The following is a 19,106-nucleotide window of genomic DNA, read 5'->3' on the forward strand; positions in this document are numbered from 1 at the left end:
ATTTTATTATTAGAAAAACTTGTGGTGTAGCTCAAAATTCAAAGTGTTACATACTTCAATCTGTACTATGCTTCATTTTAAGCTTTGACCAGTATGCATAACTTATGATTTCTTGCAATTTATGAATTCATTTATTTTACATTTTGTGTCCTTGCACAGACATATCATTATAAAAAAGAAATCATGCTTTCAGTTTTTTGTAAATAAAACTCTCCTTTTTTTAGAAAATGGAATAATCAAATCAGATAAAGTATATGAAGTAATGTTGGCTACAGACCGTTGCCACTATGCAAAATGCAACCCTTATATGGACTCTCCTCAATCAATAGGTAAGAGAGAGCATCTATCTAAAATGTCTATCCTCACTTTTATAACAGAGAGCATGAGTTCAGCATGTGTGATAAGAATATGAAAGTATTTTATTTTAAAGAACTGCCTGAAAAGTTTATATGGGAGCATTTTTAGTTCCTCACAATTAGCTGATCCAGCCTCTTTTAGTTTGAAGATTTGGCTAGTGCAGACTTCAGTAGCTCATTTACTTAGTGACGCCTCTCAGAAAGTTTGCAATTTAAAGTGTTGACATTACTGTATAAAACTCTAAATAATTTGGATCTGGTTACATTAGAGATGTTCTTTCTCTTTGTATGACACTGCAGTTGAGATCGGCGGATGTGACTCTGACCTAAACTTGACTTAAAAGGGAATAAAAAAAAAAAAAGAAGGGACTGCTGGCAGGGCATTTTTCAGTGAAGGATCGTGAATTCTGGAACTTGCTTGTTCCCACCCAGACCCTTTAATTTTTTTTCCTTTTGGTAAATGAATCAAAGTGTATCTATTTTTTCCTCTCTTTTTCAGCTTTTATATTGGTTGATGGTGGGAGTTCTTAGTTGTACTTATTATTGATTAGTCCATATTGAGCTTTCTTTATATTTGTACATAAACCAACTTCGTTTTCTGTGCATCTTAAAAATCAAATTAAAAATTGACTTGATGTTCCCTAAGTGTTAATACATGCAATACAATTCTCCCTCATTCATTCCCCTTATGTATACGCATGCTGATTTACAGGCAAACAGATACGGTCCCTACATCAGGGAGTTTGTAATCTGGTGCAAAAACACATACAAAAAATTATGAACCAGGATTGGCACATGGGGAGTAACAGTGGAAAGGGAAAACGCTGCTCTTCAGATGTAAATGTTGCATAGGCAGCTTTCATGCAATATAGCTTTACAAAAGTAAAGGTTTGTACTAAACTAAAAATAAGATGCTAAATGAAATAGAGTTTGGAAAGATAGAAACTTTCATCTTTCTCAGTACCCCTCATTGCTGTATGTATTGACCAGTTGAGGAAAGTAGCAGAACTTTTTTCTTCACTTTAGAATTGGGCATGTCAGACCTTCTTATATATTAGTACTGTATTCAAAATCACAATACAACTACCCAGCTAGAGCAGCGGTAGTGTCTCATTTGAAGGCTTGCATATGCGATGGTTCATACATAAGTCGGATAGGAATGTTCTAACACTGTTAGCTCAACTCTTACATCAGAAGGTTTACCCCTTTCTTGTTTTACAGGTTTCCAAGCAACTATCAGTGCCCCACACATGGTAAGCATTAGATTTATAACACAGAATGGTTAGTGAAGATGATTAGCAATCTAGTCACTCTCCAGAATAAAAGTATACTTATTCTAACAACTTACACTATCTATTGGTAATAATGTTGTAAACTACTGTAATATTGCCTGTACTTCTGTCTATCATTATATGTAAATTCAACCAGGCAGAATTGTTGTAATTTATCTTTTCTTTCCTCAAGAGAAGTTGTACTGAGATGTGAAAATTTTGCCTAGTGATTTGAGACCCAGACAGTTCATGGCTGAGTCTTAACAAGTAAACACTAGGAGATATTTCAGTGCAGCGATGTTGTATCACAGATACTAAAGTATTCTCAGATAATTTATTTCATTATTTGAAATTAAGAATTAATGTGGGTATATTTAGCCCTTATAGTATTTTATTTGAGAAATAAAGTTTGTGGGAAAGAACAGTAAACATTTTCATAGCTTATGCTCCATTTGTCTTTCCCTAAAGTTACCTATTAGAATTCAAAGGGTAGGGACTAATTCAAACTATCTATTTTGAAACTTTGGCTTTTTTATATCTGAAAAAGTTAACATTTTTTTCAGAGGTATACACCAAGAAGTGAAGAAATCACAACAATAGTAGTTATGTTGTTGTTCTTCGAGTGCTTGTTCATGTCAATTCCAATCAGGTGTGCGCGCGCAGCATGCATGGTCGTCAGAAAGTTTTCCCTTAGCAGCTCCTGTCAGGTCAGCTGTGGATCCCCCTGAAGTGGCGCCTTCATGGCACTCAGTATACGACCCTGCCTACCTGGCCCCCCTTCAGTTCCTTCTTACCGTCCATGACGGCTGTTGGAACAGTGCTCACTTGCTCAGCAAGTGCTCCCTTAGCGTTCTTCTGTTAGTCATTACAATTTATAGTTAGAGTTAGTTAATAGTAGGTTGGGAGCAGGATCTCTCCCCAGTCCCTAACCCCCCTCGGGTTCTGGGGCATCCCATGAGCCCAAGGCATTAAACGCTGCAGTGCTTGTAATAAACCTGTGCCCATCAGTGACTCCCCCGACTCTTGTCTAAAGTGTCTGGAGGGAGTGAACCAAACGGAAAGGTGCAAAATCTGCAGGGCTTTTCAGCCAAGAACCAAAAAGGAGCATGATTTCTGATTAAAATAACTGTTAATGGTATGTTCCAGCATCCGTATGCGACATGGTACTGAGGAAGGACTCTACCACAAGAGACACTCAGCACCGGCGCTCCCTAGCACCGCACCCAGGGATAGCAGCCTGGCACTGCTCGACTTCCCTGGTGCCGCACAAGAGACACAAGAAGGCCAAAAGAGGGCGCTTGCCAGCCTCGATATCTGCAGGATTGTCGGGATGCATGGTGCACCCCAGAAAGGACCTGGCACCAAGTCAGCACGAGTCAGTGCCATTGACTTCAGAGCCCCACAAGGGACCATTGAGTCAGGCACTTAGTTACTCTCTGGCAGGGCAGTGCCAGGTGGAGGTGTTAGAGCCACCCTCCACTCCGGACGCTTTTGAAGCCACCAGAGACCTTATTGTGATGATGGCTGCACAGGCCCCAGCTCTGAGGGACAAGGCTCCGGTGCTGATAAGACTGGTACTGTCTACAGGCAAGCCTGATACGATGCAGCGCTCACAGTCCCCAGCTCAGCAGCGTACCTGGCACCGCTCTCAGTTGCCTTCACTGTGGCACTGCTTCCTGGCACTGAGCCCCACGAGAGAGTCTCTGGCAATGCGACGCTCCCCCTCCTCGGCACTGAGGCCAGACCGGCACAGATCCCCAGCACCAGCAGAGGACCGGCACAGACCTGCAGTGATGTCAGAGGACCGGCACCGATCTGTGGCACCAGGCCTTCATCCTCGATTGCTGGCACTGGATACCTGCTATCGATCCCCATCACCAGATCCCAGGCACCAGTTCCCCACCTTATCACGGCACTGGTCTTCGGTGCACGGGCCCTCAGCATTGCCGTGGCCCTCACAATCGGGATCCACTTCCTCGGAGTCTGATGCCGATTCGTACTACTTGAGACGTAGTCCCAGAGGCAACGAAAGAGGGTGCCACCGGCCTGGCAGCTGCAGCCCCAGCGCAGTGGCCCTTTTGGACCCCCTGGGCTTACCATCAGGCCCAAGGTACCTTTTCAAGGGGGTCGAGATTGGTAGCATCAGAACACCGGCCACCCCACTCTTCTAGGGACAGGCCTACATCTCAGGGATCTGAGGCTACTCTGTGCTAACCACCCTTCAGGCACCAGTCGTGGAAGAGGTGACCCCCAGCACAGGACCAGCTGCAGAGTCAAGCTACAGCATTCCACAAGGGCGTACACTGATGAAGAGGAGGTCAAGGAGCCGGAGGGGCAGGAGGACCCAGTACCCCCTCTGGTCACCTCGTCCTCTTCCCCTGATGAATCTGTGGCAAGGGCGTCCGCTTTGGGCCCTCCTCTGATTGACCATAGGGCACATCAGGACCTCCTTAGGTGGATTGCCCGCAACATGGGGTTACAAGCGGTGGAGGTGGTCGAGGCCGAGGACCCCATGGTGGACATTCTCACTCCCGAAGTCCATCACTGGTAGCTCTGCCTTTGATCAAAACCGTTCAAAACAATATAAAGACCTGTGGCCGACCCTAGCCTCAAGTCCGCCGACTGCCAGGGGTGTGGAGCACAAATATTTGTCCCTTCTAAGAACTATTAATACTTATTCTCACACCCGCAGCCATGCTCTCTGGTCGTGTCTGTGGCTAACGAGAAAGAGTGTCAGGAACAGCAAGGACCAGCCCCCAAATCTAAGGAGGCAAAAAGGATGGACCTATTTGGTAGAAAGGTCTATGACACTGGGAACCTCCAGCTGAAGATAGCTGACCAGCAAGCTATCCTGAGTAGGTATAACTTCAATTCATGGTCCTCCATGTTTAAGTTCAAAGAGCTGATCCCTGTGGACTCTAGGGCTGAATTATCTGCCATCATAGAGGAAGGGAAGGCAGTAGCTCGGACCTCTCTGCAGGCGTCCCTAGTCTTGGCAGATTCTGCTGCCGTACCTTCTCTTCAGGCATAGCCATGAGGAGAACATCATGGCTTTAAGCATCCCAGAAGTGCAGCAAACCCTGGAGGACCTTCCTTTTGAGGGCACGGGGCTCTTTTCAGAGCAGACAGACTCCAAACTGCACAGCTTGAAAGACTCTAGGGTGACCATGAAGTCTTTGGGAATGCATATGCTGGCAACCCAGCAACAACAACGCTCATATCCTCCTCGGCCGAGGCAGGATTTTTATAGACGAGGGGGCAGGAACAGCAGGCAGAAACCTTCCTGATCCCCTTCAGAGCAAGATATTAGCTAGTCTAAGCCTTCATCAGGCTCTAAACAGGCCTTTTGAAGATGGACCTGAGGATGGCACATTTGCCACAACACCTGATCCTTACCCATGTTTTCTGAATCATCTATCCCACTTCTGCTGTGTTTGGTCCCAAATAACATCGGACCGCTGGGTTCTTCTGGTAGAAGTGGGATATTCTCTCCAATTCTGCTCTTCCCCTACGTCTCACCCCTCCTTCCCTGTCCCTCTTCAGGGACCCCTCTCACAAGCAATTGCTTATTCAGGAGGTGCAATCGCTCCTCACCATAGGGGGAGTGGAGGAGGTTCCTCAGGAGCAAAAGGGCAAGGGTTTTCTACTCCCATTATTTCCTGATCCACGAGGCAAAGGTGGGGGTCTTGGACCCATTTTAGACCTGCGAGTACTCCACCAGTTTATGCTGAAGTTGAAGTTCTGCATGGTCTCCCTGAGCATGATCAGACCTTCCCTGGATCTTTGAGGTTGGTAAACTGCCCTCAATATGAAAGACGTGTACTTTCACCCAGCCATTCGACCTGTGCACAGACATTTTCTCTGGTTTGCGCTCAACCACAAACACTGTCAGTTCACTGACCTCCCATTCGGTCTGTCGACAGCCCCCCAAGTATTCACCAAGTGCATGTCAGTTGTAGCAGTCTTCCTCTGGAGGAGGCAGGTGCAGGTATAGCCATACCTGAATGACTAGCTGCTCAGGGGCCATACCAGGGAGCAGGTAGAGTCTCATGTATGATTGGTCAGGTCCATTTTCCAGAGTTTGGGATTCCTCCTCAACGTGAACAAGTCAACCTTATCACCGATCCAAAGAATAGAATTCATCAGAGCGGTGCTGGACTTGTACAGGCAAGGGTGTTCCTGCCAGAGACTCGTTTCCAGGCCATGACAGACATTATTCAAAGCCTCAGGCGGTACCCAACCACTACCACAAGGGAATGCCTGAGTCTCCTGGAACACATGGCGGCCTGCATGTATGTAGTCAGGCATTCCAGAATGAGGCTCGCCCAGATATACCGACCGGGGAGCTACAGGCTGGACTCGGTAGTGATGGTGCCAGGACACATACTTGAGTCCCTACCATGGTGGCTTAACCCTCAGATGGTACGTGAAGGTGTCCCCTTCAACAGTGCACTGCCCTCTTTGTCCTTACTAACGGACGTGTCAGATCTGGGTTGGGGGGCACACCTGGGAGATCTCCGAACACAGGGTCTTTGGTCGCGGGATGAGCTCTTCCTTCATATCAATATCGGGGAGCACAGAGCAGTGCAACTGGCATGCCAAACTTTCCAGTCCCAGCTACAAGGCCAAAGCGTGGCCATGATGATGGACAACACCGCTACTATGTTCTACATCAACAAACAGGGTGGAGCCCGTTCTTCCCCCAATGTCGAGAAGCCCTCCCAACTATGGGAGTTCTGCATATCCCACTCCATTCACCTGGAGGCATCCTGTCTCCCAGGAGCACAGAATGAGCTAGCAGATCACCTCAGCAGATCGTTCTGCAACCACGAATGGTCCATCTGTACAGATGTTCTTCATCCCATCTTCCAAAGGTGGGGATTTCCACCTCATGTATGTCCACCCCCTCCACCCCCCCCCCCGGTCCCACTCATACACAAGGTGCTGCTCAAGATCTGCAGGGACAAAGCAGAGGTGACTCTTCTGGCCCCAGCATGGCCCTGTCAACATTGGTACACCATGCTTCTGGAGCTGTCAGTGGACACTGATCGTGCCCTGATCTGATCACTCAGGATCATGGTCGCCTCCACTACCCAGACCTCCAGTCCCTCCTCCCCATGGTCTGGAAGCTTCCTGGTTAAACCCCATGGAACTCCTATGTTCGGAGTCGGTAAGGGAGGTTCTACTTGGCAGCAGGAAACTTCCACTGGGGCTACTTATCTAGCCAAGTTGAAGAGATTCACTTGCTGGTGTGCCCAGCAATACACACCTCAACTCCAGGCATCTATACCATTCATCCTAGAGTACCTTCTGCATCTCAAACAGCAGGGCTTAGCTGTGGCATCCGTCAAGGTCAGCCTTCCACCCAGGAACGTCTGGACGCTCCGTGTTCACTAACGCCATGGTAGGACGTTTCCTCAAGGGCTTGGAACGTCTATAGCCACAGATTAGGCAACCGGTTCCTGCATGGGGACCTTAACCTGGTCCTCACCTTTTGAACCACTGGCTACTTGCTCCCTGCTCTATTTGTTGTGGAAGGTGTCCTTCCTGGTAGCCATCACATCAGCCAGGCAGGTGTCTGAATTAAAGGCTCTGACCTCCAGCCTACCCTACACGGTCTTTCACAAGGACAAGGTGCAGCTCAGGCCTTACCCAGCCTTCTTCTCCAAAGTAGTGTCACAATTCCACGCAGGTCAAAACATTTTTCTACCCATCTTCTATCCTAAGCATCACATCAGTACCCAAGAACAGAGGCTGCACTCACTGGATGTTCGGAGAGCGCTAGCATTCTACATCGAGCACACAAAACTGTTCAGGAAGTCAAACCAACCGTTCGTGGCGGTAGCAGACTGGATGAAAGGACTCCCGGTCTCATCTCAAAGAATGTCTTCCTGGATCACATCCGCACATGTTATGAGTTAGCCAAGATCCCAGTCCTAACTCTCTTACAGCACATTCCACAAGGGCACAAGCCTCGTCAGCTGTGTTCCTGGGCCAGGTCCTGACACGAGATCTGCAGGGCAGCAACTTGGTCATCGGTGCATACGTTTACCTCTCACTATGCCATCACCCAACACACCAGAGATGATGCAGCATTCGGCAGGGCGGTGCTCCAATCAGCGGTTTCCTTTATCCCGGAGGTGGGGTCGGAGTTGAGCTTGGGAGTCACCTGACTGGAATCAACGTGAACAAGCACTCGAAGAAAATATGGTTGTTCACCATAACACCTTCTTCGAGATCTGTTATTCACGTCCATTTCGATACCCACCCTTTTTCCCCTCTGTCGGAATAGCTGGCAAGAAGGAACCAAAGGGGGGGTCGGGTTGGCAGGGTCATATACTGAGTGCCATGAAGGCGCCACTCCAGGGGGCTCCACAGCTAACCAGATGGGAGCTGCTAAGGGAAAACTTTCCGACGACTGTGCATGTGGCACGCGCACACCTGATTGGAATATATGTGAACAACACATCTTGAAAAACAACAGTTATGAGAAGGTGAGTAACTGTTTTTTTCCAGAATCTTAATGTAGATTCGTGTTTCTCACACTGTACTAAACTTACCACTGGTGGCACATGTCCCACAAACAGAGGATATGCAAGTTTCTTTAAACAGAAAGGTAAATATAATATCAGAATAAGAATTTATTATAACTACGCTGATTAGAATTATGTAAGTAGTGCACCAAGTATTTCTGAATTCTTAGTGGAACATTAAGCTTTTAAAAGTTTGACAACAGCTAGTCTGCGTAACAGTAAATCAATATCAATAATTGTCCTTAGTGTTCAGCCTAAATTCACTGAGTCCATATTGCCACTCTAGTCTGTCACATAAGCAAGGTAGAAAGTAAAAATATGCATAAAGTGTTTATGTGCAAACTGTTCCTTTTTTAGCAGTCGTGTCCAAAACTAGGATAGTACACCTGAAGACCTCTGATGGATTAAAATACACACACACACACACACACACACACTTTGTATACATATTTTTAAGAAGTTACACATTCATTGACAACTTACAGTTTATTAAACTGACTTTTTTCCAAACTTACTAACGGCACTACTCACATATTGGGGTTCTAATTATAAACTTCAGCTGTTTTCAGCATTGCAGTATTGAGTTGTGATTAGAATACACCTCTACCCCTATATAACACTGTCCTCGGGAGCCAGAAAATCTTACTGCGTTATAGGTGAAACTGCGTTATATTGAACTTGCTTTGATCCACCGGAGTGCTGCTTTACTGTGTTATATCCGAATTCATATTATATCGGGTCGCGTTATATCAGGGTAGAGGTGTACTTTTGTTCTTGCCTAACTCAATAGGCTGATGAGATTTTTGTTCTAAAAAATGAAGTCTCCTTTCAAAGGTGATTGGAAAAAGGAACATGTATATATGGGAAAGCAGGGTAGGTTTTTAACAGCCTATACTCTAAGCTACATTGCTGTTGGTACCTGCTACAAATCAACAGAATCATGAAGCTACTTAGAGCTACAAAATAACAGTAGTTAAAATTTTTTCCTATGTTCCATATCTTCCCATTTTTTGTTCTCCTCCTTTCTAAATAAATGCTACTTCTGTTTTAGGTCATCAGTTTACTATTAAGACTAATTAATTAGTTTTCTTCAATGAAAAGATCAACACTGCTATTGTGACTGAGCTCTAAAACTAGTTTCATAATTTTCCTAGGAGTCTGACAGTCTAGGTGAGACATAGCAATTGCCAAGACTAAATTCAGAGTTGGGTTTTGTGGCCTGAAAAATATATAGGTCTTTATATATTACATTGTTCAGAAATTTAGTTGGGGAATGGGAAGGAGTATTCCTTCACTATCCGTATTCCTGTGACGGGGTAGAGAAGTGAAAGGACTAGACAGCAATGGATCCTCCCACCCTGCTTCTAAGCTCCTGTGCTGCACATGGAATCCCTACTATGGGGTGAGGGTGGGGATAAAACTGTGGTCTCCTGAAAATCCTGCCCCTCATGCAGAAGAACCACCCTAGTTCTGCTTCAAGAAGGCTTTTTACACACACGGAGGAAGTGGGAGAGTTTGCCCCTTATTGCACAAAACAGACATTTGACTTGTGAAAAGATTGATTAGTCTTGAAAGAATCTTATACACAAGGGCTGTTCAATTAGATTGCTGATGCATTAGAACCATAACTTAAACGGAGAACATGCTAGTGTAAATATAAAAATTATAGTCATCTGGAGAAATCTGAAGTTCTAAATATTTGACATGTTGTTATTGTGACAATATCTTCAGCAAAAAGATTGTTCACTTTCCATGTTGATGGGTAATCTCAAATTAAATTTATACAGTATTGAAATCTTATTCCACACCAGTTATAGTATAAATACCTAGATGCAGATTTTTATAACAAGAGTATATATGTTGGTCATGTTAATGATTGCTGAAGTAGAGCCTTAATCTCTTCTACTTTCAGAGGCTTTTCAGGTCACCTTTACTTGTGGGCTTAAAATAAAAGAATGGGTAGCCTTCAAATTCTTTCTTGTATTTGATCAAATTACATGTGGCCAACTTTAAATATGGCTTTGTGGAATTGCATGTGGCCCCAGATTCTTGCATCTGCTTAGTTCAGTGCAAAGTGAACTGAAACTAATTGATTGGAGAAACCCTCTGGAGAATTCCCTTCTGTAGCGGGAATCTCTGGTTACTGTAAAACTATGCTGTCTTCTGTGCCTGCTCTGTCTTCTTCCACAGGGCTGAGCTGCTTAGTATGAGGGGGGAAAAAGGGGTAGAAGAGGGGGTGGCAGAACAAGGCTCCACTTTTCCTAATTTGCTGCAGTTAACATTAGGAACATTATGCCAGAAGTATGAATAAAAGCTGCCCCTTTTGCTTTAATTGGGGCTGGTCCGAAGAAAATCAGGGAGCAGCGGTTGGCTTCCTGCCAGCCTCTTCTCTGCTGTACCTGAGCTGTGTACCAATGCAGCAGAGAACTCAGCTCATAAAATATGGCATTATATGGACCTCTTAATTATGGATTTAAAAACCATTGATAGGATAACATTGATCATCCTGTAATAATCCAAAAATGAATGATTTTTTGGTCCCATATGCTTTGCTTTATAAGTTTTTGGTTGATACAAGGTGGCATGTTAGGTGTGTGGCAGCCGTCAGGGAGCTCTTTATGGCTTCTTTATTCTGACTCTGTGTGGGTGATGTATAGGCTAGAGCAACCTATGGGCTGCTTCTCTCGTGTTCCAACTGTCAAATAATTTCCAAGAGACTCTGGAAGCTTAGGATAGCTGGAGCATAACTGACTTCAACCACCACCTGTGCCAGCACACTTCCTTTGTGTGTTGCAGAATTCTCAACTGACTACATCTTTCTGGCCTTTATCATCAGAGTGTTACAAAGGGTCTGGAATGCAGTGCAGAATCTGTACCAATGATTTTATTTAAAAGACCATATGCTACAGACCTAAAATAGTGAGATGGCATAGTCTGTTTTGTTGTTAGAGGAAACAGTTGGGAACAATATGTGTTAAAGTTAGATGGAAAAGCATCAAAATAATTTTCTTGCTGTCGTGCAGAAGAACACGGACATTAGTAGTTTCCTATAACAACACTGGGTTGTCCTGTATAACCTGAAATCTCTGAAAAAGTGAATATGCAGTGGGTAAAATGAAGTTTTAAAATACATGCCCTTTTGTTTTTCTTTGTCAGCATGCGTATGCTCTAGAACTGCTATCTGAACAGTTACATGAAGGAGCTAAAGCCCTTGATGTAGGATCTGGAAGTGGAATTCTTACAGCATGTTTTTCGCGGATGGTGAGCAAACTGTTTTAACCACTTGAACCAACAGAAATTTTTCAGTCTGGATAAAATTTCATGTTATTCTGGTTAAATTTAAAAGAAAAAACAACAGTATAAATGTACATTCTCTTGATTTCTAGCAGCTGAATCTTTCTTTAGGAAACTGGAACCATTTAGGAACTGTTGAAATTTCCCTACCATATCAGACAACTGAACATGTAGTTTAGTATCCCATTCTGATGATGGTTAATACCAAATATTTCAGAATAAGGCACAGTAAATCTCATAGTGGACAACCAAGGAATAACCTGAAGGGAAGTTTCTTCCTAACCCCAGTCAGTTAGCAGTTGTCTTATAGTCTGAAGTATGAGGGTTTACTCCTGAGGGAATTCTGTGCCACTGTGCATGCACAGAATTTGTGTCCCGCACAGATTTCTTTGCTTCCCTGCAGAAAAATGACTTTCTGATGGGGATGCAAAGGGAAGCCACAAGAGCGGTCATATATCCCTTCTCAGCAGCGTGGGCGCGTCATTTTGGGTGCCTGGAGCACCTGGTGGAGAGGTAAATCACTGCAGGAAGGAGGGGGGACCAGAGGATGCCCCATCCACCCAACCCCCATGCATCCAGGCCCCCCCCTACCTGGACCCCCTGTCCTTAACACCCCCGCATCTGGCCCTCCCCAGCCCCACCCTGGCTGATGGCTCCTACCCTGCGCCAGTCTCAGCTGCTAGTCCTGGCTGGGCTGGGGCTGAGGGAGGAGCACACTTCCCTGCATGAAGCGGCCTGGGCCAGCTCAGACTCACCCCCAGAAACCTCCCCTGGCTCTGCACTGCCCCCCCCGACCCCGCTTCCTGCTGCCACTGCTCCTCAGTCACTGGGGGAAGGGTCACGTAAGGGGAGCTGTTCCACCTTCTGACCAACCCCCATGCATCCAGACTTTCCCCATGCCTGACCCCAAGCTCAGACCCGCCCTCCTGCATTTGGACACCCCCCCCACCCTGATGAGTCCCACCCCCTATGCACCTGGATCACCCCACGAGCCCCCCACATGCAGACTGTCACCCCATGAGCCCCAATCAGCTGCATCAGGATCCTCCTGCTGAGCCACCAAGACCCCCCCCCCCCGCCATGCCCCAGACCCCCACACCCTCCTGCTTCCTCCCGCTGAGGCTCAACCACCCTCACCTGGACCCCCCTTGCAGAGTCCCATAGACCCTGCACCTGGACTCCTTCACTGAGCTGCCCGCATCTATTTTGCCCCACACAGAACCCTCTCGCCACACACCTGGATCCTCCACACTAAGCCCCTCCACACTTGGATCGTGCCGGACAGGGCTGGCCCTAGACCAAATGGTGCCCCAGGCGAGGAGCATCTTCAGCCCCCGCCTCCATTTATTAAACTTTAAAATACCTTATTTTTTATTGCATTTGTAGCCCATTTCATGTCTTTGCACGATTTGCATGCATGATTTATCTGTTATATAAGATGATAAATTTGTGCATTAGGATATGTAATTCTGTATTTATTTATGTCATATATAAGCAAATAAAAATTTTGTTTTCTCTAAGCTTATACAAACTTTTAAATTTCAGAATAACTGAAATGTACTAACATGAAGAAATTGAACTGTGCACCAACATTGGGTGTATCAGTATTAAATAGTGTTACAGTAGGTGACAGCCTTAGAATGTTATCCCTAGTTCTTTAGTTCAAAAGGTCGCTTTTCTCACCTTTGCCCTCGTGAAGTGAAGCACAGCGTCAGAGAGATCCAAAGACTGGCCAGTGGAATTTTCAAGCGATAAAATAGCAAGCTATGTCAGTCTCTCGTCAGCCATTGTTGATCAAAGATTTGTTTTAAAGAGACTGAGCTATATAAAGCTGCACTCATCACTCACGGCTGTGGCTGGCAGCATGAGCAGAATATCAAAGCTATCTATGCATTTGGAAAAGTGTCCTTCAGCTCTGCATCATGAATGAATTGGAAAACTTGGAGTGGAGAGTGCTTCCTATGTGGCAAAATGTGATGGATGTTGTCCAGTTTGACCAAGGTCTTTGTCATTGACGTCCAAACATTCCCCATGTGTTAGTGTCCAGTGAAGGTCTATATAATTGTTCGAGTATGTTCCTGTCTGCTGTTGGTAAGCTCCTGTTGGTAGCTTACTAAGGTTATACAAAAAATCCCAGGTCTTTTTGTGGTACTTCATTTGTCCAAATCTTTCTTCAGTAGACACTTGAGTAATGTCAACCATCGAGCAAAAAAACTTCCTCTTGAATTTTTCTTCTGCACTTCTCATCAGCTCACCTATGTAACATCCAGTTTACCTTCTTTATACTGTTCATTAATGTACATACTATTCTTGTGTCCCCTCTTATTAATCTCCTCTCTAAACGAGGTAGTGTCTTCATATGGAAGTCTTTCTGTGCTTCTAATAACCTGTTTCAAACCCCTCTATTTCATCTATATCCTTTTTTGAGATAAAGTGACTAGAACTAAACACACTATTACCTGGTGGGGGCATGTCTGTGACTCATGTAATAGTATATTATCAGTTCCACTCCTTCTGTATCCTAACATTTTTGTTTGCTTTTTTGATTGCTGCTGTGTTTAAGTTCTTCACTCACCTCTCTGTGATGACACTTTTGTCTTTGCGAAGTAAGTTAGTTTGGAATCCAGCAGTCTGTAAGAGTACAAGGAATAATTTGCATTAATGCACATAGTCTTTGTTTCCCATCACCAAGTCATCTTTGGTTAATCTGCTATTCTTCTACTTCATAGTTAAACTGGGTGCAAGTGTTATGCTGTGATTGGGTAATAAGTTGTACTAGGTTTTTATCTTTAAGTTAAATTAAAAAAAACCCTTAGCTTCTATTAACAATTTCTATTTCCTGTCGTCCACTAATGGCTAATTAAGTTGTTTACTCCCAGTCAACCAAAACCAGACTTTGTTGGTCTGTACAACTCAGTAGCTAATAATTTAAAACTACAATGCCCAAGTGGTCATTTTTTGTGTTCGGAAGGAACAAGACTTGTGAACCAAATCTTCAAAAGAGAGGACATGAAAAAGAAGTCAAATTATGGCTTGTCTTGAAGATGTGTGGAATCTTTATGCCTAACATTGCTTTTTCCTCTCCTGTTACACTGATGTGCTGTTAAGATTTTTTTGTTCTGTACAATGTTAACAGATTAATGTGTTTTTTTTTTGTTGGTGTTAAATCCTGAAGAGTGTGTAAAAATAGTATCCATTCCATAGCTGTGGCCCTAACTTCTCCTTCAAGTGTTGGCGGCAACAACAACAAAAAAGACTTCCTGAGATGGTCTTCTTGTGAGGGAACTGTATCTGCTAATGATAGGCATATCAAATGTGTCTACTGACTCAGGGAGTCTCTCACCCCTAGAAAATATCATTTGCAAATTTACATCCTGGACCCACAAGAACAGAGAAACAAAGTTGCCAGTCTTTCTGTTAAATAAATCTATGGAGCTGGCATTGGATCCTGGCTTTCTGAATCCCCCCGTACACTCCTCTCCAAAAAGTGCAAATGCGGACTTACTGCATGGAACATTGTTTTCCAGTCAAAGTTGATGAAAATGGAGAAGAGGCACTGCGTAGACAGTGCATGGAGTTCTAGTTGAAGATCACTTTCTAACTCTCTGGTGAAGCAATCTCCTCCCCTCCACCATTCTTCTGAGACTTTGTGCCCCATGTGACTACCACATAAGCTTTGAGTGGCCTGCAGCACTGAGGACCCGGTGCTGTCTCAGAACCCTGAGGAGACACTGAGGCTTGTACCATCAAAATCCTCACCAGTGCAGGTTACAGCACTGACTGCTTCCCGACCAGTACCAATGAAGTCACATGCAGCACTAGTACACCCTGCATCCCATACTATGCCACTAGCGCTGATGGTAGAATCAGGAGTCTGACAAGAGTTGGTACTGGGGGGGGGGCTGACATGTAGTGGCACTGAGAGGCTTCCTGGTTCTATGGGAACTGGAGTTGCTGCTCCTTTCAAATTCATTCTCCCTGGCAGTACCAGGACTCTTCGATGTGGCACTGAGCACCTCATCCTTCGCAGGTACCCTGGTTCCCAGTCCATACCCCTCCATGCCCATATGGCCCTACTGGGTTTGGTTGCCTCATGGGAGGCAATACTTCCTAGAATAGGCCACATGTGCCTGAGGCTCATTCATTCAAGATGAGTGCTACTCAGGTGGCACCTGAACCCCCAACAGCTCAGGTCTGCATCAATAAAAACAGGAGGAAACTGTTCTTCCCCCATTAACACCCATAGGACCAGTCACCTTGTCATTCTCCTTTCTGGATGAAGCAGAAGTTCTCTCTGTCAGGCTGTCTGGAGCAGCTCACAAGTGTGAGTGCCAACCTCAGGGCAAACTGTCCAGCAACAGAGCACAAACTCCGAACGGGTTGTATGTTCTGTAATTAGATTTCACCAACCAAATAACAATTGTGAACTTCTAAAGCACTATATAAGCCTTAACATGGAGTCACAGACAGTCCCCTTGGGTACTCTGGTCTGTCTTGCCACACAGGCAAGCTTGCCTTTATGATTGGTGGTCCCTTACACCAAAAATCACAACAATATCACGTTACTCTCAGTCCCAAAGGACCAGTTACATAGCTCAAGTCAAGTGCACTCTAGCTCTCTTATCAAAGACAGTGCTTGTAGCCTGTCCTATAATAAACTATCTAAAGGTTTATAACTGTGAAAAGAAATAAGTTATTTACACACAAATGAGATCCAGTCTTAGCAGCTATCATCTTTAGGAAGCTATAATATGCAAGCTTTATATGTCCTTTGCGCTAACCCAAGCCAGACAGCTGGGGACCCCTTCTTTATGCTTAGAAATCTTTGCTCTTCAGAGTTCAAGCAGCATAGGGATAACAGTTCCTTCTTAATAGGCATTTTTATTCCCTTTCCCCAGCATTCAAGCTGTGATGGGATGGGATGAGGGCTTATGTTTGTATCCTCTTCAGGGGCGTAGGGGAAGCAATGACTGAAGTCTTTTGTACACAGTGGCTTGTTTGATGTCTGTAGACCTTTCACTGGGGAGGAGATAACCTCTTGTGGTGAACTAGTATTTCATACTTGGTAATGCTTTTCCCCTGACTTGGTGGATTTACAGTTTTAGTGAACATTTGTATAGTTAGAGCAAATATTTAAACATTACTTTATAACATGGGATATAGATATCATAAGTAGGATTAATAGATGCAGCATCATACAAGCATTCCATAAAGTCAAAATACTAAGCACATTCTTAACTCTAATATCTAATTTTAACAATACTAACACAGGTGGTCCAGATTGATATCCAGCTATACATTCGTCAGTGTTCAGTGAAGCCTGGGGCCTTGACTTGAGCTGGCACCAAGTCTGCCAGCATCAATGTGAAGACAGATGAAGCCCTTCACGCTTTAAAGGATTGGAGGGTGATTTGAGGGTGCAATTCCTTGGGATCTGTACTCTGTGGGCTTGTCTACACCGGCATGCTAAATCAGCGCTGCTGCGGTTGATGCAGTGGTGTTGATTTAACGGGTCTGGTAAAGACACAATAAGTCGATGGCAGAGCGCTCTCCCATTGACTTCAGTACTCCATCTTCCCGAGAGGCAGAAGGTAAGACAGTGGGAAAGCGTCTCTCGCCGACATAGCACAGTATAGACACCGCATTAGGTCAATGTAAGCTATGTTGCTTGGTGTGTGATTTTTTTCACACCCCCCTAAAGCGACTTGACTTAAGTGGTAGTGTAGAGCAGGCCTGTCTCTTAGTAGGAAGCACTTCAGACAGCAGCTCCCCAAAGAACAGTCTCACTGTTCTTCTACTAGAGGTCCTCAGAGCCACTCAGGAAGACACAACTCTTCCACAGGAGGAGAGTGTCTTCCTCAGTGACCCAACTGTTTCACGCTTTCTCAAAACACCAGTTTTGATCAGTTGTTTGGGAGATATGGACCCATTTCTCCAGAACCACAGCCAACTCTCCCCTTTGGGAATCACCTTTCTCTTTTTTTTTTTTTGCTACCTTGGACCAGTGACTGGATACCATTGCCGTAATGTTGGGTTACTGTACACAACTTCTTCTGGTGCCTATCCGCTAAACACCTCTTCCCCATTGCTCTTCAGGGACCACTCTCATGAGGATCTTCTGCAATAAGAGATCCCCTCCTTTCTCCTGGAGCACTAAAGCATTTCCTGCCTTAGTATTGGGGAAAGGGTTTCTCCAGCCTATACATCCTCATCCAAAGAAGAAAGACTGATTGTGACCCATCTTGATGTGAGACAGCTAAACAAATTTATTTGCAAACTAAAGTCCAGGATGGTAACCCTTGCCTTGATTATTCTCACTCTGGATCTAGGAGACTTGTTTGCATCTCTCCAACTACACCTTACTGCTTGCAGGGGTGGCTGAGGTTGGTATACTTCCCAGGCAAATATCACCTGGCTATGATCCTGTCCATGTCCCCCTCCTGGCCCAGTAATCTCTATCATGATAGAAAGACCTAATGTCTGTCTACAGGGCAATTCCCTTCACACCTCCCCTTTCATCCTGAACAGTAGTGACAGAGGTATTGCACTTGGGCTGGAGAGCACATGTTGAAGGACCTGCTTGCACAAGGTCAGTGGACATCCTAAGAGAGACAAATGCACATCAACCTCCTAGAGCTTAGGGCAATCTGAAAGGCTTGTGAATCTTCCCTGATTCTCATTAGAGGTCAAGACATTCAAATATTGATGGACAATACCTACACCATGTGCCAGATCAACAAGTGAGGGAAGGGCCAAGTCTTCCCCATTGTGTCAGGAAGCTGTCATGTTTTGGAACTGGTGAATCAGAAATCAAATTTCTCGCTTGTCCACTTGCTTGGTCTGCAGAACACAGTAGTGGACGCTTATCAAATTGAAAAGTTGAACACCTAATTCTCCATGACATCTTCTCAGAGGAGCGCCATTCTCAAATAGACCTGTTCGTGAGATAAGATGACAAAGTGCCACAGCTTCTATTTACAAGGAGAACTGAGCCTGGGCTCCCTGCCGGGTGCCTTTCTGATCCTGTAGATAGGGAGGCTTATTGTAGACTTTGCCTGTGTCGCTCTATTTCCAGTTTGCTCTGCAAGATCAAACAGATCTCAGTGAGACTGATTTTAATTTCCCAACCTGGCCCAGACAGTTCTGGTTCCTGGCTGTTCAGAGGCGCTACTGCTGGTAACTGTTGTCGCAGGCCTAGGGAAAGATCCTACACCCAGTCCTCTATCCCATGGCCTGGCTACTGGATGGATAGTAAGCATAGAACATTGTTACTTCTCTCCTACTGGAGGCATCTTAGTTTAATAGTAGCAAGGTCTCTAGAGGACAGATTTACTGGATGAAGTGGAAATCTCTGAAGCCTTGGTACTGATTGTTTCAATTTTAACAGATAATTCTAGACTGTCTAAACCTATCTCTCTAAGTTCAATGAAAGTACACTTGGCAGTGATCTCAGTGCATCATGCACCTTTAGAGGGTCAGTCTTCCGTGTGGTACCTGACTGTCATAAAATTTCTGAAGGACTTAGCAAGAGTGTTTCCACCTATCAAGGAACCAGTCTCTCCATGGGATCACAACCTCATTGTGACCTTGCCTATGCCTAAACTATTATTTTAAGACATTACATTAGCACATGTAAACAAACATGTTTAAAG

At 44.9% G+C, this 19,106-nt stretch overlaps 2 protein-coding genes across 4 annotated transcripts in view; one reads left to right on the plus strand and one right to left on the minus strand.

Moving 5' to 3' along the window:
* PCMT1 (protein-L-isoaspartate (D-aspartate) O-methyltransferase) overlaps positions 1-19,106 on the plus strand; it is a 51,276-nt gene that overhangs the window by 19,228 nt on the left and 12,942 nt on the right. Inside the window, exons 2-4 of the mRNA XM_077813205.1 lie at positions 225-329; positions 1,578-1,609; positions 11,317-11,421. Coding sequence (XP_077669331.1) covers positions 225-329; positions 1,578-1,609; positions 11,317-11,421 — 242 coding nt within the window. The remainder of the gene's footprint in view (positions 1-224; positions 330-1,577; positions 1,610-11,316; positions 11,422-19,106) is intronic.
* Positions 13,037-19,106, minus strand: part of LRP11 (LDL receptor related protein 11) — a 58,363-nt gene continuing 52,293 nt past the window's right edge. For 2 of the 3 annotated variants that reach the window (XM_077813203.1, XM_077813202.1), the window contains 2 exons: positions 15,711-15,843; positions 13,037-14,085 (listed from right to left, as the gene is read on the minus strand). In XM_077813203.1, coding sequence (XP_077669329.1) covers positions 15,752-15,843 — 92 coding nt within the window. In that variant the 3' untranslated portion in view covers positions 13,037-14,085; positions 15,711-15,751. The remainder of the gene's footprint in view (positions 14,086-15,710; positions 15,844-19,106) is intronic. The other variant, XM_077813204.1, reaches the window with a different exon arrangement.

The sequence above is a fragment of the Eretmochelys imbricata genome, chromosome 3 (assembly GCF_965152235.1).
Source record: "Eretmochelys imbricata isolate rEreImb1 chromosome 3, rEreImb1.hap1, whole genome shotgun sequence".
NCBI lineage: Eukaryota > Metazoa > Chordata > Testudines > Cheloniidae > Eretmochelys > Eretmochelys imbricata.